The sequence below is a fragment of the Schistocerca gregaria genome, chromosome 1 (assembly GCF_023897955.1).
Source record: "Schistocerca gregaria isolate iqSchGreg1 chromosome 1, iqSchGreg1.2, whole genome shotgun sequence".
Classification (NCBI taxonomy): Eukaryota; Metazoa; Arthropoda; class Insecta; order Orthoptera; family Acrididae; genus Schistocerca; species Schistocerca gregaria.
This window is the reverse complement of record NC_064920.1, coordinates 588,993,873-589,019,458: the sequence shown is the minus strand read 5'-3', so window position 1 is coordinate 589,019,458 and position 25,586 is coordinate 588,993,873. Positions and strand designations below refer to the sequence as shown.

General features: G+C 41.4%; 2 protein-coding genes across 6 annotated transcripts in view; one reads left to right on the top strand and one right to left on the bottom strand.

Annotated features, from left to right (window-relative positions):
- The window catches only part of LOC126357426 (protein SERAC1), a 252,691-nt gene extending 239,604 nt beyond the window's left edge, over window positions 1-13,087 (bottom strand). For 2 of the 5 annotated variants that reach the window (XM_050007456.1, XM_050007458.1), the window contains exons 1-2: window positions 12,925-13,087; window positions 12,487-12,611 (exon numbers count right to left, since the gene is read on the bottom strand). In XM_050007456.1, the coding sequence (XP_049863413.1) occupies window positions 12,487-12,611; window positions 12,925-12,989 (190 nt within the window). In that variant the 5' untranslated portion in view covers window positions 12,990-13,087. The remainder of the gene's footprint in view (window positions 1-12,486; window positions 12,612-12,924) is intronic. The other 3 variants (XM_050007457.1, XM_050007460.1, XM_050007459.1) reach the window with 2 other exon arrangements.
- A 35-nt stretch (window positions 13,088-13,122) lies between these two features.
- Window positions 13,123-25,586, top strand: part of LOC126357482 (GPI mannosyltransferase 4) — a 35,699-nt gene continuing 23,235 nt past the window's right edge. The window contains exon 1 of the mRNA XM_050007461.1: window positions 13,123-13,415. Coding sequence (XP_049863418.1) covers window positions 13,238-13,415 — 178 coding nt within the window. The 5' untranslated portion in view covers window positions 13,123-13,237. The remainder of the gene's footprint in view (window positions 13,416-25,586) is intronic.

Below are 25,586 nucleotides of genomic sequence, written 5' to 3'. Positions count from 1 at the left end.
ACTCCGCAAGCCACCTGATGGTGTGTGGCGGAGGGTACCTTGAGTACCTCTATCGGTTCTCCCTTCTATTCCAGTCTCGTATTGTACGTGGAAAGAAGGATTGTCGGTATGCTTCTGTGTGTGCACTAATCTCTCTGATTTTATCCTCATGGTCTCTTCGCGAGATATACGTAGGAGGGAGCAATATACTGCTTGACTCTTCGGTGAAGGTATGTTCTCGAAACTTTAACAAAAGCCCGTACCGAGCTACTGAGCGTCTCTCCTGCAGAGTCTTCCATTGGAGATTATCTATCATCTCCGTAACGCTTTCGCAATTACTAAATGATCCTGTAACGAAGCACGCTGCTCTCCGTTGGATCTTCTCTATCTCTTCTATCAACCCTACCTGGTGCGGATCCCACATTGCTGAGCAGTATTCAAGCATTGGGCGAACAAGCGTACTGTAACCTACTTCCTTTGTTGTCGGATTGCATTTCCTTAGGATTCTTCCAATGAATCTCAGTCTGGCATCTGCTTTACCGACGATCAACTTTATATGATCATTCCATTTTAAATCACTCCTAATGCGTACTCCCAGATAATTTATGGAATTAACTGCTTCCAGTTGCTGACCTGCTATTTTGTAGCTAAATGATAAGGGATCTATCTTTCTATCTATTCGCAGCACATTACACTTGTCTACATTGAGATTCAATTGCCATTCCGTGCACCATGCGTCAATTCGCTGCAGATCCTCCTGCATTTCAGTACAATTTTCCATTGTTGCAACCTCTCGATACACCACAGCATCATCTGCAAAAAGCCTCAGTGAACTTCCAATGTCATCCACCAGGTCATTTATGTATATTGTGAACAGCAACGGTCCTATGACACTCCCCTGCGGCACACCTGAAATCACTCTTACTTCGGAAGACTTCTCTCCATTGAGAATGACATGTTGCGTTCTGTTATCTAGGAACTCCTCAATCCAATCACACAATTGATCTGATAGTCCGTATGCTCTTACTTTGTTCATTAAACGACTGTGGGGAACTGTGTCAATCGCCTTGCGGAAGTCAAGAAACACGGCATCTACCTGTGAACCCGTGTCTAAGGCCCTCTGAGTCTCGTGGAGAAATAGTGCGAGCTGGGTTTCACACGACCGTCTTTTTCGAAACCCATGCTGATTCCTACAGAGTAGATTTCTAGTCTCCAGAAAAGACATTATACTCGAACATAATACGTGTTCCAAAATTCTACAACTGATCGACGTTAGAGATATAGGTCTATAGTTCTGCACATCTGTTCGACGTCCCTTCTTGAAAACGGGGATGACCTGTGCCCTTTTCCAACCCTTTGGAACGTTTCGCTCTTCTAGAGACCTACGGTACACCGCTGCAAGAAGGGGGGCAAGTTCCTTCGCATACTCTGTGTAAAATCGAACTGGTATTCCATCAGGACCAGCGGCCTTTCCTCTTTTGAGCGATTTTAATTGTTTCTCTATCCCTCTGTCGTCTACTTCGATATATAGCATTTTGTCAACTGTGCGACAATCTAGAGAGTAACCGCAGTAACCGCTTTATGATCGCTGATTCCCTGTTCTGCATTAACTGATTCAAATAGTTCGGGTCTGTTTGTCACCAGAAGGTCTAATATGTTATCGCCACAAGTCGGTTTTCTGTTTAACTGCTCAAGGTAGTTTTCAGATAAAGCACTTAAAAATATTTCACTGGATTCTTTGTCCCTGCCACCCGTTATGAACGTTTGAGTCTCCCAGTCTATATCCGGCAAATTAAAATCTCCACCCAGAACTATAACATGGTGGGGAAATCTACTCGAAATATTTTCCAAATTATTCTTCAGGTGCTGAGCCACAACAGCTGCTGAGCCCGGGGGCCTATAGAGACATCCAATTACCATGTCTGAGCCTGCTTTAACCGTGACCTTCACCCAAATCATTTCACAATTCGAATCTCCGTCAATTTCCTTCGATACTATTGCACTTCTTATCGCTATAAACACGCCTCCCTCTTCACTGTCCAGCCTATCTCTGCGGTATACATTCCTATCCGAGTTTAGGATTTCATTACTGTTTACGTCTGGTTTCAGCCAACTTTCTGTTCCTAGTACAATATGGGTGTTGTGACCATTTATTAATGAGAGCAGTTCTGGGACCTTTCTATAGACGCTCCTGCAGTTTACTATTAGCACATTAATATTGTTATTCCTTGTTGCATTTTGCCTACTCCTGCCTTGCCGCGTCTCAGGAGGCGTCTTGTCGGGCCTAGGGAGGGAATTCTCTAACCTAAAAAAACCCCATGTGCACTCCACACGTACTCCGGTACCCTCGTAGCCGCTTCCGGCATGTAGTGCACGCCTGACCTATTCAGGGGGACCCTATATTTCTCCACCCGATAGCGGAGGTCGAGAAATTTGCACCCCAGCTCTCCGCAGAATCGTCTGAGCCTCTGGTTTAAGCCTTCCACTCGGCTCCAAACCAGAGGACCGCGATCGGTTCTGGGAAGGATACTACAAATAGTTAGCTCTGATTCCACCCCGCGAGCGAGGCTTTCCGCCTTCACCAACTCCGCCAACCGCCTGTACAATCTGAGGATTACCTCTGAACCCAGACGGCAGGAGTCATTGGTGCCGACATGAGCAACAATTTGCAGTCGGGTGCACCCAGTGCTCTCTATCGCCGCCGGTAGGGCCTCCTCCACATCTCGGATGAGACCCCCCGGCAAGCAGACAGAGTGAACACTGGCCTTCTTCCCCGACCTTTCCGCTATTTCCCTAAGGGGCTCCATCACCCGCCTAACATTGGAGCTCCCAATAACTAATAAACCCCTCCCCCCGTGTGCCTGCTTGGACCTTGCTGAAGGAGCGGCCACATGTCCACTCACAAGCAAAGCGGGCGATGCCACACGGCCAGCCTCCACATTGACCCTCTGCCTCGTGCGCCGCGAACGCCGCTGAACCCGCCACTCCCCTTGGGGAGAGGGTGGCCCAACCGCGTCCGGTACCCGCGAAGATGTCTCGACAGCAGGGACAGTGGGTGAAGCATGTAACACCTGGGGTGTACCTTGCGACGCACCAGACTCCCCACTGCCGCTACACTCCGAGGCAGTAGCCTGAAGACGGCTGACCGCGGCCATCAGCACGCTCAGCTGTTCGCGAAGAGTAGCCAGCTCCTCCTGCGTCCGTACACAGCAGCCACACATCCTATCCATCCTAAGAAATCAATTTACTATAGAGTGTTAATCAACTTTTTACTAGACTGCTAATTCACTAAAGGCAGTTGATTATTGACTAAACTGTGATTGCTAACCACTTCTTGTAGAAAACAAGGAAAATAGCACTACCTGTCTCTGGACTGTATTGAAAACAAACACTAGCACTACTAGCACTATGGCTGACTAAAGGGACTCTCTCTGACTGTATTCAAAACAAACACGAGATCTATGGAACATTTAATAGCACTCGACTATTAAAGCTTCCTAAAAGCAAAAACACGCAGAAGAAGAAGTGACAAGTAAGAAAAATACAGTTAATACTTAAATTAAGGTAGCTCGCTGCACAGCAGACGTGAAGCAGACGACGGTTAGGGCGAGACTGACACTACTGGCACTATGGCTGACTAAAGGGACTCTCTCTGACTGTATTCAAAACAAACACGAGATCTATGGAACACTTAATAGCACTCGACTATTAAAGCTTCCTAAAAGCAAAAACACGCAGGAGAAGAAGTGACAAGTACGAAAAATACAGTTAATACTTAAATTAAGGTAGCTCGCTGCACAGCAGACATGAAGCAGACGGCGGTTAGGGCGACACTGCTATGCTTCAAACCAGGATAGTCATGAACTTTCAAAATTCCTTCTTATCGGTTAATAACTACTGTACAAAATGAACCGAGAGACCCTTGCATCCTGCTACTTTGCTGGATCAGACAGAGCTGATTGTCATAAGCCATCACCATTCTATTATGGTATAAGACAACTACAATCAGTTAAGGAAATGTCACCAGTGGACACGGAGTTTCTATGATGTAGGTCTGGGCTTGTTTTTACTGAAGATGCCCAAATTTTTTCACACCATAATGCCTTGTTGATGACAACATTTCAATTCCTGCAGAAGACTTGCTGCAACCCATTTGGTAAAGAAAACATGTAATCCAGAAGTCTTTAACACCAGTAACCATTTCAGTTACTGATTCATGAAGTTTTCATACCTAGTCAGAAAATTTGTATAAAATGTAAACATGAAGTGGCCCAAAAAGAATCATCCCAACGGGATAAGCAAGAATCATCATCCCCTGAAGACATGGATGTTGTTGGTGCTTGCTTTACTACTAATACTTCATTATCATCACTTGGAGAGTCACCATTAGAGCGTTCATGGATCAGCACAACAGATTCAACAGGATACATGAAGTGCAAAGTTCTGAAAGCCCAAGGCAGCATTACTAAGATAATTGCCACAGCTGTTGTTGTGAGCCAAGTAGATATCGCTCAAATACAATTGTAAGAGTGCCAGAAACATAAATATATGGACACCTTTATTGAAGAACTTAAGATTAAGCTTCAGATTTCAAGCAATTGCAATTAAGTTCAAATTTTGGTCCTGGCCCCAAATACCTGGACTATTGAGAAAAAAAAGGCTAAAAAATTTGCTGTTTCAGAAGATGGGATTTTGGCACCACCTGCAAACCAAAAAAGAAAAAAAACTCAGTGATGAAGTAAAACAAAACACCCTCACCCTTTTTTTAAAAAAAAAAAAAAAAAACGAACGATGAGTTTTCTCATTTATGAGCTGGCAAAGAGGATTGTGTTGCAGTAAAAATAAATAGGCAAAAGATTCACAAGAGCAGAAAAACCCCTGCTTCTTTGTAACCTGAAAGAAATGTTCATTCATTATTGTATAATGTGGAACATATTAAATGATTTATACACAAGTATAGTGAGAGAATTTTTTTATAATTTTGTAAGTCACGTACTGTCTAGGGGATGGGTTTTATTTCTTTTATTAGTATATGTTTATTATTTAGGAGATTAATATTAATATATTTAAAAAACAGAACATGACAACACATTACAGAACTTGAACTTCAAGATATAGAGAGCTCAACATTCGCCGTAATAATGTCCTGCTTTCTAGGGGAGAAATAGTGGGGGAGAAGTAAAGAAAAAGGACATTATTATGTCAAACAATATTAGTAAGTGACAGAGAACAGGAACATGCAGATTTGTAAAGGTATTAGCAAAGCACTGAGCACAAATTGAGATAAGGACGGGTACTGATATAAAGAAAAATTGTTTAAGTTCACGCAAAAGTGTAAAAATATTCAAGATTTACAGGTAGACAAAACATACCAAATTGTGTTAGATATTAGGATGGAAGTTGGGGAAGTGAGAAGGATAGGGTTCTACTTGGCCAAAGAAAAAGGGGAGGTTCCCTACTCCTTAGGTGTTATGAGGACTTACACGACGAAGAAGGCGGGGTCCTTAAATGTTAGGGTTTATGGGGTTCTACTCAACCATTAGATGAGGTTCCCTGAGTTAGAGCCATTCCTTTTTGGTATACTACGGTGGCAAGAAGGATATGGAATTATGCAATGTTGTAGTCTACCTTCAAATCATTGAAGAATAAAAACTTAAGGGCGAGAAGGCTCTTTAGTGAGATATGATTTACGTACCTTATCCTAAAAAGCTCTGTACATTCAAACATATAAAAAATAGATATAATTTAATATGTTGGTGTTTGCCAATCTGAATGAATTCGTATAGTTTGAAATCGATCTGACAATGCTATTCCAAGTTTAGTGTGATTTACTAGTGGAAAACATATGTGAATGTTTTATCAAATAAAATGTACAAAACAAGAATAATTCGCATAAGTCTGGCCTACAATGGGGGTGTGTGGTGTCACAAGGCTTAGGCCTGTACCACTCCTCATTAAATCGACCAAGACTTATCCGAATAATTGTAAGAACAGTCCTTATTATTATGTTCTTTAAGTTTGTTTTTGGGTTTTCAGAAATACTGTGGGAAGAAAGTTTATTTATGTTGCAGATAATGTGGAAGATGTTGCCCAATGATCACCACAAAAGTTCGACATAGCGGCAAGTAGGCAAGGAATACAACAAATGCTGCAAACTACCGTTAGCGATGGAAGAGCCTGGGCCGCAAGGGCATCGGGCTTCCAAGGTCGTTGTTGAACAATGTCAACGGAAGAGATATTCTGCTTTCTCTTTGTAAACAGATCGATCAAGTCTTGAAAGTTTCATGTACAATGTATAGGCGGGTGACACATTAGGTGGGACCCGATGCCTGTAATTCTTCCACAGTTATTAAAAAGTTGTTAAATGGCAAAACCAATAGTTCATCATTTATTTAGATAAAAAGTAGTAAAAATATAGGAAAGGAAGAGTTACGGCATCAGAACGAAAAGTGATACATCGCTCAGCAACGAAGGAGGACGTAAATAGCGGGCGTAATATGGTGAAAACAAATCAACTGATAAAATAGTAAGTCTGTAATTAAGCATAAAGCCACGTAACACTGCAAATGCTAGAGTATCAGCATTTGTATGATCAGCAACTGTCTCCATCATGAAGTCATTGCCTTTCAAATAAAGTTAACAGCATCCTTAAGACAAAGATTTAAAACATTAAGATCATTTATTACTTTAGGGATAGTTCAGCTGTTCAACATAAGAATTTCAAAAATTTCCTCAATTTATGAGTAGCCTCTCTTTAAAAGCCCCTAAAAATTCAACGACTTAAGATACTGAACTGAAATTTGATATATAACCCTCGAAGACCATATACAACCTTCACACCAAATTTCATTAGATTTGGAGGTGTTCAAGTGAGGACCCCTGGTCCCCTTGACGTGGGATGATCCCATTTTATAACTGTGCTTAGTTCATCATGACCAGCACATAGATGTGCCTCTCACAGCAACTGACTAGATAACAGTAGTCTAAATTATTCTGCATTATTTCACTGCGTTTTTCTATACAATTGTACTCAGCTGCAATGCAGACAGAGTAACAGAAAATCTACTTTTTCAAGTGAGTAATAAGAATATTGTTTAGAGTAAATAATCACATTTTATGTAAAGAGCTCTCCAAAGATGTTGGAACTATTACACAAATTCCTTCTTTGCTTATCTGTGGCCAACAAGGAACAGTAACTTACAGATAAATTGTAATTTTCGTTTACAAATTGCAAGATAAGAGAAGAAGATCATATTTGCTTATCAACTTTTCCTCCTTTTCTCGGATCCACAGAGAGGTTTTGTATTACATTACAGAGGTCTTATAATGCTATGATAATCATTAAGCCAGAAATTTGGAATTTTTAGAGTCAAAATAAAATAAAAAAACACTTGACTTTTAGTCACTAGTTTCTCCCTGGCTTCCCTCAGACAACCATGCCTCCATCCTTGCTACCTTCCCTGTTTTCCTTTCCCTGTTGCTTCATAACCTGGGTTGTGAGTAACTAAGTCCACTTTCCCTTCTTCCCTTTCTTTCCCCTCTCTCCTCCCTGATGAAGGAAGATTTATTCCGAAAGCTAGGAACTTAAATTTTCGGTTTTTGTGTTTCTATCGGCTGTACTGAGCTGAGGTAAGTACTGGCCAGCCCCTCTATCTCTTTGTTAGTAATTGTTTCGGAATATTCCCTTTACAATTAAATAAAAAGTTCTCGCGCTTCTAGCCACATCAAGCAGTTAAAATTCTATGAGCTTTTGACCAAGCTCTCCTTGGCCATTGTCAAGTGCTATGACTGTCAGTGGGCTGCTGACATAGCCTTATATTCATTAGCTGCGGGCAGTAACATCACTGGTGTTCGCCACTTCACTGTATATGGGCAATATGTTGACTCTGTATTTGAAGCGCTCACTTTAACTTCACAACCACTGAATACCACACTGCACTGAGCTGTAGGCTACTGTCTTCATTAAGGGTGTTATGGATACCTTTCATTTAGATGGTTTCTTTAATTTCACAGACCCAGAAGCCATTAGTGTGAGCCACAACAGAGGTTTCATCAAATTTGCTCCATTTTTAAGAATGGTCAGCTAAAGGAGATTTCTCAGGGATAGCATAGACAATAAAATGTCTCATGCTCCTAATGGCATTGTTCTACAATGTGTACTGTTTGTCTGATATAAGGTGGCCACACCTGCAAGGTGTCTTGTAGATCCCAGGCATTCTGAGACCTGCTCCTTCTATGACTGGTCTCTGTAACTGAAGATCAATTTGCAGATGCTCCCATATGACCCAACATTGAAAATAACATGAAAAACATCTGAGCTTCTTAAGTGCTGTTCAGTGGAAGATTGTGTGTGTTCAAAAAAATCATCTTCCTCAAGCACCAAGACTGCTTACCGCTTACACTTTACCTTAGATCCACAAGGATGGGACACTCTGTTGACTCATCATATTTACCATAGGCTCATCGACGAAGTACTTGGTCAATCTCCTCACTCTACAGTGCAACACTGTGAACATCATACGAAAAACTCGGCTGGTTTCATCAGCTGAATGAACTGTCTTTGACTTAGTGAGAGTGACATAATGGTCAGTTTTGATGTCATGGCACTGTTTATGAATGTGCCATCAGCAACTCTTTGGGTCTAGTATCCCAGTTTTTTGTAAGTGATGTGGTTGAGCTATTTAGACACTTCCTTATGTCTTCTTACTTCCTGTACAACAACCAGGATTATAACCAGATGAGTGGCATTGTTATGGGAAGTCCATTAGCTGCAGCTGTTCATGGTTGTTTGTTCCTAAACACTGACAAGTTTATTTGGCCTCATACACGTGAAAAACCTGATGAGTTTTTGGAACATGTCAACTGCATTAACACAACATCCAGCTCACCATGGAGGTAGGAAAAAACAATGCATAGCCCTTCCTCAGTGTCCTCATCTGTAAAAACAAAGTGGGTGCTTTGACGACAGCATCAATAGAAAAGTTACTCATACCAATCTGTACTTCCAAGCTATCTGCCTGACACAGAAGTACACTGTGTTACAAACATGGGTGCATTGCACAAAAACAACATCAGACGCCAATAATGTATTCCATGAGTTGAGCCACCTATGCAAGGTCTTAAGGAACAATGGTTACAACGAAATGATGTAATATCAAGCCACGACAATAAGACCACCAATGAGGAACAGGAAAAGAAACTTGCTTTTCTCTGTCTCAAGTAAGATAAGCTGTCTGCTGAAAGGCACAAGATCTAATTAGTCTTCAGACCTCCGACAAAAAAATCTGCCAATTACTGAGACCAGTTCAAGATGTAACGGGTCTCAGAACACCTGTGCTCTACAAGATACCTTAGAAGTATGGCCAGTCTTCCATCGCACAAACAGTATGCACGATAGAACAATGTAGGGAGCAGCATGAGAAGTCTTATCATCTAAGCTACTGCCAATAAATCAGTATTAGTTGAGCATGCCTTCAGAAAATAGTCACCAGATCAGTTTTGATGAAACCTCTGTTGCGGCTTCTGATACTGTGTAATTAAAGAAGCTATCACATTAAAAAAAAAAAAAAAAAAAAAACACTGATAACACCTTAATAGAGATGGTGCCTGCAGTTCAGGGCAACATGGGATCTAGTGACCGTGAAGTTCAAGTGGGTTAAAGTGGGCTCACTGAACAACGACTCAATGTACGCTCACATATGATGATAAGGCAAGCACCAGTGATGTCACAGCCAGCAGCTAGTGTATATAAGAGGGTACCAGCAACCCACTGGCAATTGTATCATTAGGCAATGGCCAATGAGAGCTTGGTCTTAAGCTCAAGGAGTTTTACTCACATGACATGGCTGGAAGACCAAAAAGTTTTTATTCAATATTATCACTGCCAGCTGCAGTCTTAAATCTCTTCCAATTCTTTTCCCTTAGTTCACTATAGTACATGTGATGACAATCTCCCTACACAAGTAGAAGTATGTAGAACCATCACAGGGGGAACAATTAATTTTTATGTGATGCTTCAATTTTTTTTTTTAAACAAAGGCTTTTATGCTATCTCAAAATATAAGCGAATACGTAAAATTAGAGAGTTGTTCAAAAGTAAGATGTCCTCTAGGTGAAAGGGTTTATTCAGTAAAACAAAGAGATACACAAAGTTACCACAGCAGTGGTACATATTACTTACCGCGTAGTCACCAGTGATAAGCACTCACTCCATTAATGCAACAATCCATTGAAACCTGTATAAAAGAAATCACTTCGTGTGATGGTTAGGTTGTGTAGAGGGTGCTTCAATTAAGAGCCCAGGGAATGGAGGGCCAAACCACACACAACCAAGCATGTATGTGGTGATGATTTCCTACAACCATCTTTCTAAAGAAGTCCCAGTCGTTTCCTCTGAATTATCTTCTATAAACTGTTTTCAAGTTTGATAAGTTTCATATAATAACTGTGTGATCCAAGACACAGTGGCCATAACTTTTGATACAGATGCTGCTTTTTTTATGCTTTGTATGGGGGAGCGGAGTGTCTCCATGATATTAAGCACTCTACATATCAGGTATCACATGATGCACCCACATTCATCCCCTGTGACTAGATGGTGTTGAAATGTAGCATCCTCTGCTGATGCTGCTTTAGGTGCATGAGAGATGATCGCATTTGCTTGGTGTTACGCACATTTGAGAACTGCCATGATATACAGGAAGAACACATCTACAGGTCCAATACAGTGTGCACAATATCCATTATGATGCCACTGGAGATATTGAGTTTGCGTGCAATTCGTCTCATGTGAATGCAACATTAATCTTGAAAGAACCCTTAAACACAGCATACATGGGGTGGAAGTGCTTGGCAGCCATGGCCTTTGATTGACTCGTACTTCTATTTCTATTCTGCCTTTATCAAAATTGATTGCAGCAAAAAATGTTGTTTTTGTGACACCACCTTTGCTTCATAAACTTCCATTAGTCAGTTATGAACTGCAGCTAGGGATGATTTCTTTGAACATAAAACTTTGGTTATAATTCATACTTTAATTGCCTACCATATAGGTTATCCATCAACATTTCCATCTTGAAACTATACCTCTAAGCGCAATTGCCTCCATTTATCAATCGCATTGGAAGCTCTGATTTTCTCTTCTATCTAGGGATGGCATTTAATTCACAAGAGGTCTTTATGCACCCACGAGGAGCTATTGTTATTCCACTTCTTGAATTACCCTTGTAAAGTTAAAAACGGAAAGACCAATGTAGTATGACTAGAGAAATATCTCAGCAATTGCCAATAATGAAGCAGAATAGTCTTCTGCCTTACAACAAAGTTATTTTTAGAAATTTACGACACTACTGTTTAAACCAAAGTATGTAGCAGATTTTAGTGAAGCAATGTGTCGAACAGATTTAAGTAAAACGTCTTTAAAGGACTTAAAAACTAAACATTTTACGTGACTTTGATGACTAGTACCACAGTCTTCAGATTCCCACTGAAACAAATCTTACATGATCCAAAAGACAACACATTGCAGTTATATTATTGAAAAAGCACTATCTACACACATAAAGCACAAGCAGAGCCTTATTGCTACCCAATCAAGGGTTACAACAGTTGCCATGATAAAATAAATGTAAATGTTGTGTCACTAGGGCCTCCCATCAGGTAGACTGTTCGCTGTGTGCAAGTCTTTCGATCTGATGCCACGTCGGCGACTTGCATGTCGATGGGGATGAAATGAGGATGATTAGTACAACACAACAGCCAGTCCCTGAGCGGAGAAAATCTCTAACCCAGCGGGGAATCGAACTGAGGCCCTTAGGATTGACAGTCTGTCGTGCTGACCACTCAGCTACCAGGGGCAGACAGTTGCCATGATGAAGTGTCCTGATATCTACATGGAGGTGCAAATTGAAGAGAGAATTCATCCCATACTACTGAAATTTTCATTTTTAGGATGGAAATATAAGGTTTTTTTTTTTTTGAGTCAAGCTTTCACTCCAATTATAAACTGTGACCTATGTAACTAACAAAGTATGAAACAGGCTAAATACCTGGTGGTTTTTGGGAATGTGGCGGGAGACTTCTTGTCCTATGGTTACAAGTATCAATTACATAAAAAAAGAAAACACAGTAGCTTGGACCGGACTGCATTCTGGTTCATGTATTTGTAAGATGTGCTTGATCGTGCGAACACATGGAAGATGGCTTTGGTTCAAAATTAAATGTGCAACAGTCTTTTTCTTGTGCCTGACTGGAACTCGATGTGTTATATTTATGGTAAGCAGAAACCTGTCCTTTCCCTAATATGGTTGATATTCAACTCTGCAGTTTACATTGCAGTCCTGGGTAAGCTGTTGAACACCATGCAAAGCCTCAGCTAAAGTCAACTACGATATGACGAAATGTGTTACAGTCAACAATGAACAGTACACATTTTATTTCAGTGTGACAATGTCTTATAATACGTGGATTGCATGAACAAAGGAGAATGTAATAAACTAATTTTATTACCTTTCAACTTCGGATCAGTAATATAAATATACTCTGGTTTCGTTTTATGGGGCCTCAGGAGAGTAGTCCCAAAAGCAGGCTTTAATCGGGTTGTGTATATATGATACGTTATCCATCCACTTCTGCTGCAACAATAAAGATTGCGTTAAAGTTTTTGTGACACCTTTGGAGTATTTTTTTATTTTATTTTAAAAAATACGTTTTCATTGCGGAATATATGGATCGCAAACTGTTCGGCCCTATATAAATATAGTGTTACGAAAGAGTAAAACCCATCCATGTGAATTAGACAGTTCTGGAACATTTGCGTTTAGCATACAACAATGTGTGCGACAAAGTACGCATCGTGATAACAATGAACCTCACCCTTATAACTACAATAACCTAATGCAACCGGTCTCATACGGATTTGTTTCATTTGAGTATAATAATACAAACCCTATAAATACAACAGCAGCTCCACTGTAATTAAGGAGCTTCTTGTACTTCCGCAATGAAACCATGTTATCTTTCAACTTTCAAAAGTAAGGTAATGTTTATAAACAAATTTAATTTGAATTTAAACAAATGACACTCGGCATCCATTACTACTTATTAAGGGCAACATAACATCTTTGGAGAAGCAGCAGTATGTTCAGTTGTAAACATCGAGGAATGTGTTGTTGACAAATTGTGGCATGACAGTGGGCGGAGTTATTAGTAACAGCATATTTGTTTCAGAATACATGCTGAACATTCTGAATCAACAGACATGTTCCAAAAGCTTGTTGACCACAGCACTCGAAGATTTACATGGTACTGTGAATCAGTACGCCGGAATTACAACATATATTGGTTCTTAGCTGCACTACGTATACTGCTGACATTACTTCCACAGTTTGGCTACATTCATCCGGATGAGTTTTTCCAGTCCATAGAAGTCATGGCAGGTCAGTCATTGGTTGGTTTAAGAGACTGTCATGGTAAATACTGTCGCTTCTATCTAAATTCGCTTAACTGAAATCCAAACGCATTTCTTATACGGGTATACTTCAGTATTAGTTCAAACGGATTGAAAGATGGCAAGATTAAGCAGTGGTACAACCGCAGTATCGAAACTACAGCTCCGCGAGAAAATAATTTAATTTTCATTCTCAGAGTAAATAGTTATGAACAGAAGAAAAAAATATCCCTTCCCCCACAATTTTCGCTTTTTCAACGTACTTACTGACTTGTGTTCCTAATTCCTGAATAGTCTAGTTTCATAAAAAATAATTTCTCTCCCATGAAGGTGAAGGAAACTTCCATTTATGAAAACCAACCTGAGCGTCACTTTTATGTTTGAAATTTTGTTTCTATTTTTAGTCGACTCTAAGACGAAAAACAAACATGTTCATGTAACAAACCACATTTTTATTGATACCCATAGATTAGAATTTTTACAAGGATAAGACAGGTGGTTGACTGTGGCCTTGCTGAAGGCACATTTCTCATTCATAGGGCCTATAGGTTATTGATAACTTTTGCAAAAACTATACTTTTAGCCTTATAGAGTGTTTATGATCTAGAAAAATAAAATGTTTGTTCTCCTAGGTATATAACAGCAGTAGTATGATACAGACACAACAGTATTTCACACCATGGCAAGCTTTGGTTTCCCTATGTAATTTTTTCTTTGACTATCCCCTATCGATAGTTCTACTAATGGGTCACTAAGAATCTGTGTTGAGGTATCCAACTGTGCTTTCACTTGCCGCAAATAATTGGTTTCAAAGGTCATGTGTAATGCTTTGCACTGCCAAGGTGTCATTCTCTTTCACTGATATTTCATTTTTTTACTACCTTCTCCACACTGATATTCCATTGAAGGAAGCTGATAAAATTCCATATAAGTCGCCAAAGAAATTGCACAATATGCTAAGAAATTATAGTGTGTTTGGACATTGGGTTTTGGGAAAAATTAACTTCAGCCATGTTGTTGTTGTTGTTGTTAGGATCTTCAGCCCTAATACTGGTTTGATGCAGCTCTCGATGCTAGTCTATTCTGTGCAAACCTCTTTGTAACTACTGCAACCTACATCCATTTGAAAGTGCTCACTGTGTTCAAGCTTTGGTCTCCCTCTACAATATTTACCTGCTACATTTCCCTCCATTACTGTGCTGACAGTTTCTTGGTGCCTCAGAATATATCCTGTCCCTTCTCTTAATCAAGTTATACCACAAATTTCTCTTCTCAGTTCGATTCAGTGCCTTCTTATTGATTATTCACTATACCTATCTGATCTTCAACATTCTTCTGTGACACCTAATCTCGAAAACTTCTTTTCTTGTCTGAACTGGTTATCATATAGGCCTATGCTTTATTTCTGTACAATGCCACACTTGAGACAAATACCATCAGAGGGAACTCCCTAGCACTTAAATTGATATTAGATGTTAAATTCCTCTTTTTTCAGAAATGGTTTTCCTGCTATTACCAGTGTGCATTGTATAGCCTATCTACTTCTGTCATCATCAGTTATTTTGTTGCTCAAATAGCAAAATTCGTATACTACTTTTAGTATGTTAGTTCCTAGTCTAATTACCTGAGTATCACCAGATTTAACTTGACTACATTCTGTTGGCCTACTCGTGTTTTGCCTCTGTTGACATTAATCTTCTAAACAGTTTTAAAGATACTATCCATTCCGGTCAAGAGCCCTTCCAAGTCATTTACCAAATCTGACAGACTTACAATATTGTAAACTAACCTCAAAGCCTTATTCTTCTCCAAAAACCTGATGTAATTGTTTCAGGCGAGTCTTTTAGATTAAGATATGTCATGTGTATTTGAAGGAAAGTAAAATCAAAGAAGTTGACATGTTGTGAGGTATTCCAAGATTCTGCAGGACGGTACATGCACCCTCTTTTCCCCTTCTCTACATCTACACCCATGCGAACTACTGTGAAGTGCTGGCAGAGGTACATCCCATTGTACCAGTTGTTCGGGTTTCTCCCTGTTCTATTCAGGTATGGAGTGCAGGAAGAATGGTTGTTTGAATGCCTTTGTCCTTGCTGTAATTATATTAATCATGTCCTCTTGATCCCTATGTGAGTGATGCATAGGGAGTAGTTGTGTATTGGTAGAGTCTTCATTAAAAGTCAGTTATTACAACTTTGTTGCTAGACTCTTGGAATAGTTTATGTCTACCATAAAGAGTCTACCAGTCAAGTTTCTTGAGCATCCCTGTAACACTCTCCCATTGGTCAAACAAACCTGTAACAGTTCGTTCTGCCTTTCTCTGTTTATGTTCGGTATCTCCTGTTAGTCCTGTCTGGTATGGTCCCACACATTGAACATTATTCTATAATGGATCGCACAGGTGATTTGTAAGCAGTCTCTTGTGTAGACTGATTGCACTTCCCCAGTATTCTACCAATAAAACGAGGTCTACCACCTGCTTTACCCACAACTGAACCTAGTTAATAATTCCCCTTCATATCATTACAGTGTGTCACACAATACATTACTTCATTTTGTGAAGTGCATGATATTACATTTATGAACATTGAAAGCAAGTTGCCAACCTTTGCACCACTTTGAAGCCTTATCAAGAACTGACTGAACATTTATGTAGCTTCTTTCAGAGTGTACTTCATTATAGATAGCTGCATTGTCTGCAAAAAGTCTGTGGTTACTATTACTGTTATCCACAAGGTCATTAACATACAACATGAAGAGCAAGCAACCAAATACACTTCCTTGGGATACATCCGAAGTGACTTCTACATCTGATGATGAGACTCCATCCAGGCTAATAAGCTGTGTACCAACTACGAGGGGCAGCAACCTTTTAGTTGTTGCGGGATTGATTGATTTAGCCTTGTAACATCCACCAAACAGTCTTCCTTGGCATTCTACGGATTAGAGTATGGAACGCTAGATACTTATATTGGGCAGGTAGGTTAGAAAATTTAAAAAGGGAAATGAATAGGTTGAAGCTGGATATAGTGGGAATTAGTGAAATTCAGTGGTATGAGGAACAGGAGTTCCAGTCAGGTGAATACAGTGTTATAAATACAAGTCAAATATGGGTAAAGCAGGAGGAGGTTTAATAATGAATAAGAAAATAGCAATCCAGGTAAGCTATTACAAACAGCATAATGAACACATTACCATAGCCAAGATAGATGTGAAGTCCATGCCTGCCACAGTAGTACAACTTCATATGCCAACTAGCTGTGCAGATGATGAAGAGACTGAATAAATGTATGATGAGATAAAAGAAATCATTCAGATAGTAAAAGGAGACAAAAATTTAATTTTCATTGGGAGAATTTGATAGAAGGAAAAGGAAGAGAAGGAAAATAGTGGGTGAATATGAACTGGGGAAAAGGAACGACAGAGGAAGCCGCCTAGTAGAACTTTGCACAAAGCACAATTTAATCATTTCTACCCTTGGTTTAAAAATCGCAAAAGGAGGTTGTATACATGGAAGATACCTGGAGACACCAAAAGATTTCAGGTTGGGTGTATAATGGTTAGGCCGAGATTTTGGGACCAGTTTTTAAATTATAAAATGTGTCCAGAGGCAAATGTGGACACTGACCACAATTTATTGATTATGAACTTAGATTACAACTGAAGAAACTGCAAAAAGGTAGGAAATTAAGGTGTTGAGACCTGGATAAGATGAATGAACTATTTAGAGCTTCAGAGAGAGCATTAGGCAACAGAATACTAGAACAGGGGAAAGGAATACAGTAGAAGATGAATAGATAGCTTTAAGAGGTGAAATAGTGAAGACAGCAGAGGATCAAATAGGTAAAAAGACAAGGCCTAGTGGGAATCCTGGAATAACACAAGAGATTGAATTTAAGTGATGAAAGGAGAAGATTTCAAAATGCAGCAAATGAAGCTGGTGAAAGGGGATAAAAATATTTTTTAAAAATGACATTGACAGGAAGTGCAAAATGGCTTAGCAGAAATGGCTAGAGGACAAATATGAGAATTTAGAAATATATTTGACTAAGAGAAAGATAAATACCAAACATTTTTAAGAGGCCTTTGGGGAAAAGAGAAGCGGCTGTATGAATATCAAGAGATCAGGTGGAAAACAACTCTTAAGCAAAGAAGCGAAAGCTGAAAGGTGGAAAGAATATGTAGAGAGTCTATACAAGGGAGATGAACTTTAAGGCAATATTATAGAAAAGGAATTGGACATAGAGGAAGATGAGATGGGAGATATGATACTGTGAGAAGAATGTGGCAGAACTCTGAAAGATCTAAGTCGAAATAAGGCCCTGGAGCTAGAGTTACTGATAGTCTTCAGAGAGCCAGCCATGAAAAAATTCTTCCATATGGCGTGCAATATGTATGAGACTGACAAAGTACCTCAGGACTTCAAAAAGAATGTAGTAATTCCAATTCCAAAGAAAGCAGTTGCTGACAGGTGTGAAAATTACCAAAGTATCAGTTTAATAAGTCATGGTTGCAAAATACTGACACAAATTCGTTACAGAAGAATGGAAAAAATAGTAGAAGCTGACTTCAGGGAAGATCAATTTGAATTCTGGAGAAATACAGGAACATGGAAGGCAATACTGAGTCTATGACTTTCCTCAGAAGGCAAGTTAAGAGAAGACAAGAATACATCTATATCATTTGTAGACTTATAGAAAGCTTTTGAAGTGATGACTGGAATACTCTCTTTGAAATTCTGAAGGTAGCAGGGGCAAAAAGAAGGGAGCGAAGAATTGTTTTCAGCCTGTACAGAAACCAGACAGCTGTTATTTGAGTCAAGGGATATGAAAGGGAAGCAATGGTTGAGAAGGGAGTGAGACAGGGTTGTAACCTGTCCCCAATATTATTCAGTCTGTGCACCGAATAAGCAGGAAAGGAAACCAAAGAAAAATTTGGAGTAGGAATTAAAGTTTCGAGAGAAGGAAAAAAAACATTCAGGTTTTGCCGATGTAGTTGTAATTCTGTCACAGATAGCAAAGGACTTGGAAGAGTGGTCAAATAGAATGGACAATGTCTTGCAAGGGGGATGTAAGATGAACATCAACAAAAACAAAACAAGAATGATGGAATGTAATCAGGTGATGCTAAGGAAATTAGATTAAGAAACAATACGTTTAAAGTAGTATATGAGCTTTGCTATTTGGCAGCAAAATAACTGATGATGGCCGAAGTAGAGAGCATATAAAATCTAGACTGGCAATTGCAGGAAAAGCATTTCTGAAGAAGAGATATTTGTTAATATTGATTATGGATTAGGAACTCTTTTCTGAAATTTTTGTCTGGAATGTAGCCATGTTTGGAAGTGAAACATGGACAATAAACAGTTTAGACAAAAAGAAAATAGAAGTTTCCGAAGTGTGCTGCTACAGAAGAGTTCTGAAGATTAGATGAGTAAACCACATAACTAATGAGGAGGTACTGGATAGAATTGGGGAGACAAGAAATTTGTGGCACAACTTGTGCAAAAGAAGGGATCAGTTGATAGGTCACATTGTGAGACACCAAGGGATCATCGATTTAGTGTTTTAGGGAATTGTGGGGCTAAAAATCATAGAGGGAGACCAAGAGATGAGTACAGATTGAGAAGGATGTAGGTTTTTGTAGGTATTCAGAGATGAAAAGACTCGCACAGGATAGAATTACATAGTGAGCTGCAGCAAACCAGACTTCGGCTTGAAGACCAGAACAACAACTACTACTCCATATGATTGTACTTTTGACAATAAGCATAAGTTTGCTACTGAGTCAAATGTGTCTCAGAAATCAAGAAATACTGCATTTATCTGACTACCTTGATCCAAAGCTAGTATGCCATGCGAGAAAAGTGCAAGTTTTTTTACACATGATCAATGTTTTCAGACTCCATGCTGGTTGGTATGGAGCAGGTCATTCTGTTCATGATACTTCATTGTGTATGAGCTCAGAATATGTTCTACGATTCTACAACAAATAGTGGTCAAAGATATTGAACAGCAGATTTGTGAATCACTTCTACTACCCTTCTTGTAGATAGGTGTCACCTGTGCTTTTTTCCAAGGACTGGGCAATATTTTTTTCAAGGGATCTACAGTAGATTACAGTTAGAAGGGGGGCTGTTTTTTTCAGCATCTCACTGTCTGTAGTCCTGTGAACTGTTTTACACATTTTACACAGTAGTCTCCGTTTCTTTAGAAGTTTCTTTGAAGTGACTGTATTCCTTGGAGGGTCCCTCCCTTAAGAACTATTCTGCTGGATCATATATACCCTGTGCATGGTCAAAAATTCTTTTAAACTTTAACCATAATTCTGCTACATGCTCCTGTGCTGAAAGTTTCAAATTCCTCACTAAGATATCAGACTACTGATTTTTTATCTAGTTCATTGAATATATATATTTCTGCTTGTTTTAGCTGCCCTTTGTTCTTTGGTAAGCATTCATTGTTGCCACAAATGCATCATGGTTACTGATACCAGTTCCGATATTGACATTCTTAAAGAGGTAAGCTCTGTTTGTTGCCATTGTGAGTGGAGTTCTGAACGATCTGTTCTGGGTAGTTTTTAGAGAAGACATTTAGCAATGTTTTGCAGGATGTTTCACCATGCCCACCACTAACAAAATTGTAATTACAAAATTGTTAAGACTTTCGTGGCCACTTGTTGACAAACTGCTTATTTGCTTCTGTCTCGGGTTCTTCGGCCGACGTCCGTGTGATGATTTTGCTGACGTTTCGCCAGCACGAGTGACTGGCTTTGTCAAAGCTTCACCCTCCATTGCCGGAGGTGAACTGGAGCCGGGCTCGCGGCCGCAGACTATATGTACCTTGCGCGCCAACGTCCGAGGGCTTCTCCGCGGTCATTTCCGGTGCGTTTCTCCTCTTGCTACCTGCTACGGTCGTTCTCTGCAGTACGGGAAGCCAGGAGCCGTTTACCTTAAGGCTTTCTTCTTTCTTGTTGAAGCTGTTCCCGTGTTTGTGTATTTCTACAGCTTCTCTGTACAAGCGGGTGTGATAGTGCTTCTCTACAGCCAGAACTTCCGTGTCGGTGAATTTTATTACATGTACCTGGTCGGTCTCACTCAGTGCGTGTTCTGCCATGGCCGATTTTTCCACCTGTCCCAACCTGCAATGTCGCTTATGTTCTTTGATCCTGGTGTTGATTGATCTTCCAGTCATTCCGACATAAACTTTCCCGCATGTGCATGGTAAGCGGTATATTCCTGACATTGCAAGTGGGTCTCTTTTATCCTTTGCCGATCTAAGACATTCTTTGATCTTCCTTGTCGGTTTGAAAATTGTCTTTACGCCGTGCTTGTGTAATATACGGCCGATTCTGTCCGTCACTCTGGGAATGTATGGCAGAAAGGCCGTACCCGACATTTCTTTTTCTGGTTTCTTACTTCGCCGGTGGTTTGGCTCTGTTACACTTCTAATATCATTTGTGGAGTACCCATTGCTCCTCAGAACACTTTCCAGGTGTTGCATTTCGCGTTTAAGGTGCTGCGGCTCACATATTCGTGCTGCTCGCGTTACGAGCGTCTGAATCATGCCTCTTTTCTGGCTCGGGTGGTGGTTTGACAGTTTGTGCAGATATCGGTCCGTGTGCGTCGGTTTTCGGTACACGCTATGTCCCAGGTTTTGGCCATCCCTTGTGACCAGCACATCTAGAAATGGTAGTTTTTTGTCCTTTTCCACTTCCATGGTAAATTTTATGTTGGCGTGGAGGTTGTTCAAGTGTCTTAGGAAGTCACCGAGCTGTTCTTCACCGTGGCTCCACACGACGAAAGTATCATCGACGTACCTGTACCACACCTTAGGTTTACAAGTCGCCGAGTCCAGTGCCTGTGCTTCGAAATGTTCCATGAAGAAGTTGGCCACCACTGGACTAAGAGGACTACCCATGGCAACGCCTTCCAGCTGTTCGTAGAAATTGCCATTCCACGTGAAATAGCTCGTGGTGAGACAGGCATGGAAGAGCTTCATGATGTCTTGCGGGAAAATGGAACCGATGTGCTCCAGAGCGTCACTGAGTGGCACTTTCGTAAACAAAGAAACAATATCAAAGCTGACCAGGATGTCGTTTGGTGCAAGTTTTAGTTTCTTCAGCTTCTCGATGAAATGTCCTGAGTCCTTTACGTACGTGTCGGTCTTCCCCACATGCGGCTGGAGCAGAGAGGCCAAGTGTTTTGCCAGTTTATATGTCGGTGGGCCAGGAGCGCTAACAATCGGTCTTAATGGAACGTTGTTCTTATGGATCTTAGGTAATCCATACAGGCGAGGTGGTAGGGCTTCTGTGTTGCGCAGGTATCTCTGTATGTCCTCCGGAACAGAAGATGCCTTGATTAACCGATTCGTATTCCGTGTGATATGCTGCGTCGGATCTGCGCTTAGTTTTCGGTACGTCGTCGGATCTAATAGGTCTCGGATCTTTTGTTCATAATCTTCGGTCTTCATTACGACGGTCGCATTCCCCTTATCGGCAGGCAGTACCAATATACTCTTGTCAGCGTTAAGATTCTTAATAGCTTGTACTTCTTCTTTCTTCAGATTGCATGCTGGTGGTTTAGCTCGGCGCAGTATCCTGGCTGTTTCAGTGCGTATTTCCTCTGCCCTTTCACAAGGAAGGGTCCGAATGGCCGCTTCGGTGTTAGCAATGATGTCCTCCACAGGTATAGTTCTTGGGATGACAGCGAAATTCCCTCCTTTTTGAAGAACGGATACTTCCTCTTCGGTCAATTGTCGTTCAGTGAGGTTGACCACAGTGCGTGACATGTCGGGAATCGCCTTGTCAGTCTTCTTCCGGAATCCTTCAAACTTTTTCTTCTGTCGCTCTGTGCAGCGCTCGAGTTCATTCTGCATCCTCCTGTAAGTGATGCTGTCGATCTTGTCCCAGTCGTCTCGATGCATTCTGCTACTTAGTTGGTAGAACATGTCCAAAAGTTCCTGATCCGTTTTTGCCAAGTTTCTCCGTATTGTGTGAATTCGCTCACGAAGAAAAGCTCGTTCCATTCTGTTGTAGATACGATGAGCTTGGGCGGTGGTGAATAGGCGCTTACATTTCAAGAACTTCGGTGTAGCATCTTCATCTCTGCACCGCGAAAGGAAGGCGAGAGAGGACATCAATCGCGCTTTCTTCTTCCGTTGTTGGTCAAGGCGTCGGTACAATCTGCAAATTTCCTCCCCGTAGAGGCCCAATACAAAATTGTTAAGACTTTCGTGGCCACTTGTTGACAAACTGCTTATTTGCTTCTGTCTCGGGTTCTTCGGCCGACGTTCGTGTGATGATTTTGCTGACGTTGGCGCGCAAGGTACATATAGTCTGCGGCCACGAGCCCGGCTCCAGTTCACCTCCTGCAATGGAGGGTGAAGCTTTGACAATGCCAGCCACTCGTGCTGGCGAAACAGAAGCAAATAAGCAGTTTGTCAACAAGTGGCCACGAAAGTCTTAACAATTTTGTATTGCGCCTCTACGGGGAGGAAATTTGCAGATTGTACCGACGCCTTGACCAACAACGGAAGAAGAAAGCGCGATTGATGTCCTCTCTCGCCTTCCTTTCGCGGTGCAGAGATGAAGATGCTACACCGAAGTTCTTGAAATGTAAGCGCCTATTCACCACCGCCCAAGCTCATCGTATCTACAACAGAATGGAACGAGCTTTTCTTCGTGAGCGAATTCACACAATACGGAGAAACTTGGCAAAAACGGATCAGGAACTTTTGGACATGTTCTACCAACTAAGTAGCAGAATGCATCGAGACGACTGGGACAAGATCGACAGCATCACTTACAGGAGCATGCAGAATGAACTCGAGCGCTGCACAGAGCGACAGAAGAAAAAGTTTGAAGGATTCCGGAAGAAGACTGACAAGGCGATTCCCGACATGTCACGCACTGTGGTCAACCTCACTGAACGACAATTGACCGAAGAGGAAGTATCCGTTCTTCAAAAAGGAGGGAATTTCGCTGTCATCCCAAGAACTATACCTGTGGAGGACATCATTGCTAACACCGAAGCGGCCATTCGGACCCTTCCTTGTGAAAGGGCAGAGGAAATACGCACTGAAACAGCCAGGATACTGCGCCGAGCTAAACCACCAGCATGCAATCTGAAGAAAGAAGAAGTACAAGCTATTAAGAATCTTAACGCTGACAAGAGTATATTGGTACTGCCTGCCGATAAGGGGAATGCGACCGTCGTAATGAAGACCGAAGATTATGAACAAAAGATCCGAGACCTATTAGATCCGACGACGTACCGAAAACTAAGCGCAGATCCGACGCAGCGTATCACACGGAATACGAATCGGTTAATCAAGGCATCTTCTGTTCCGGAGGACATACAGAGATACCTGCGCAACACAGAAGCCCTACCACCTCGCCTGTATGGATTACCTAAGATCCATAAGAACAACGTTCCATTAAGACCGATTGTTAGCGCTCCTGGCTCACCGACATATAAACTGGCAAAACACTTGGCCTCTCTGCTCCAGCCGCACGTGGGGAAGACCGACACGTATGTAAAGGACTCAGGACATTTCATCGAGAAGCTGAAGAAACTAAAACTTGCACCAAACGACATCCTGGTCAGCTTTGATATTGTTTCTTTGTTTACGAAAGTGCCACTCAGTGACGCTCTGGAGCACATCGGTTCCATTTTCCCGCAAGACATCATGAAGCTCTTCCATGCCTGTCTCACCACGAGCTATTTCACGTGGAATGGCAATTTCTACGAACAGCTGGAAGGCGTTGCCATGGGTAGTCCTCTTAGTCCAGTGGTGGCCAACTTCTTCATGGAACATTTCGAAGCACAGGCACTGGACTCGGCGACTTGTAAACCTAAGGTGTGGTACAGGTACGTCGATGATACTTTCGTCGTGTGGAGCCATGGTGAAGAACAGCTCGGTGACTTCCTAAGACACTTGAACAACCTCCACGCCAACATAAAATTTACCATGGAAGTGGAAAAGGACAAAAAACTACCATTTCTAGATGTGCTGGTCACAAGGGATGGCCAAAACCTGGGACATAGCGTGTACCGAAAACCGACGCACACGGACCGATATCTGCACAAACTGTCAAACCACCACCCGAGCCAGAAAAGAGGCATGATTCAGACGCTCGTAACGCGAGCAGCACGAATATGTGAGCCGCAGCACCTTAAACGCGAAATGCAACACCTGGAAAGTGTTCTGAGGAGCAATGGGTACTCCACAAATGATATTAGAAGTGTAACAGAGCCAAACCACCGGCGAAGTAAGAAACCAGAAAAAGAAATGTCGGGTACGGCCTTTCTGCCATACATTCCCAGAGTGACGGACAGAATCGGCCGTATATTACACAAGCACGGCGTAAAGACAATTTTCAAACCGACAAGGAAGATCAAAGAATGTCTTAGATCGGCAAAGGATAAAAGAGACCCACTTGCAATGTCAGGAATATACCGCTTACCATGCACATGCGGGAAAGTTTATGTCGGAATGACTGGAAGATCAATCAACACCAGGATCAAAGAACATAAGCGACATTGCAGGTTGGGACAGGTGGAAAAATCGGCCATGGCAGAACACGCACTGAGTGAGACCGACCAGGTACATGTAATAAAATTCACCGACACGGAAGTTCTGGCTGTAGAGAAGCACTATCACACCCGCTTGTACAGAGAAGCTGTAGAAATACACAAACACGGGAACAGCTTCAACAAGAAAGAAGAAAGCCTTAAGGTAAACGGCTCCTGGCTTCCCGTACTGCAGAGAACGACCGTAGCAGGTAGCAAGAGGAGAAACGCACCGGAAATGACCGCGGAGAAGCCCTCGGACGTTGGCGCGCAAGGTACATATAGTCTGCGGCCGCGAGCCCGGCTCCAGTTCACCTCCGGCAATGGAGGGTGAAGCTTTGACAATGCCAGCCACTCGTGCTGGCGAAACGTCAGCAAAATCATCACACGAACGTCGGCCGAAGAACCCGAGACAGAAGCAAATAAGCAGTTTGTCAAAATTGTAATTTTTTAAATTGATTGTTGGATGACTCAGGTCTCAACTAATGATTAAAGATTGATACGGAAACTTATGTACAAGCAAAATGAGGTTTTCTCTAAAGGTTTTGATTACATCACAAGATGAGTTTGGTGGGTGACAGATGAATC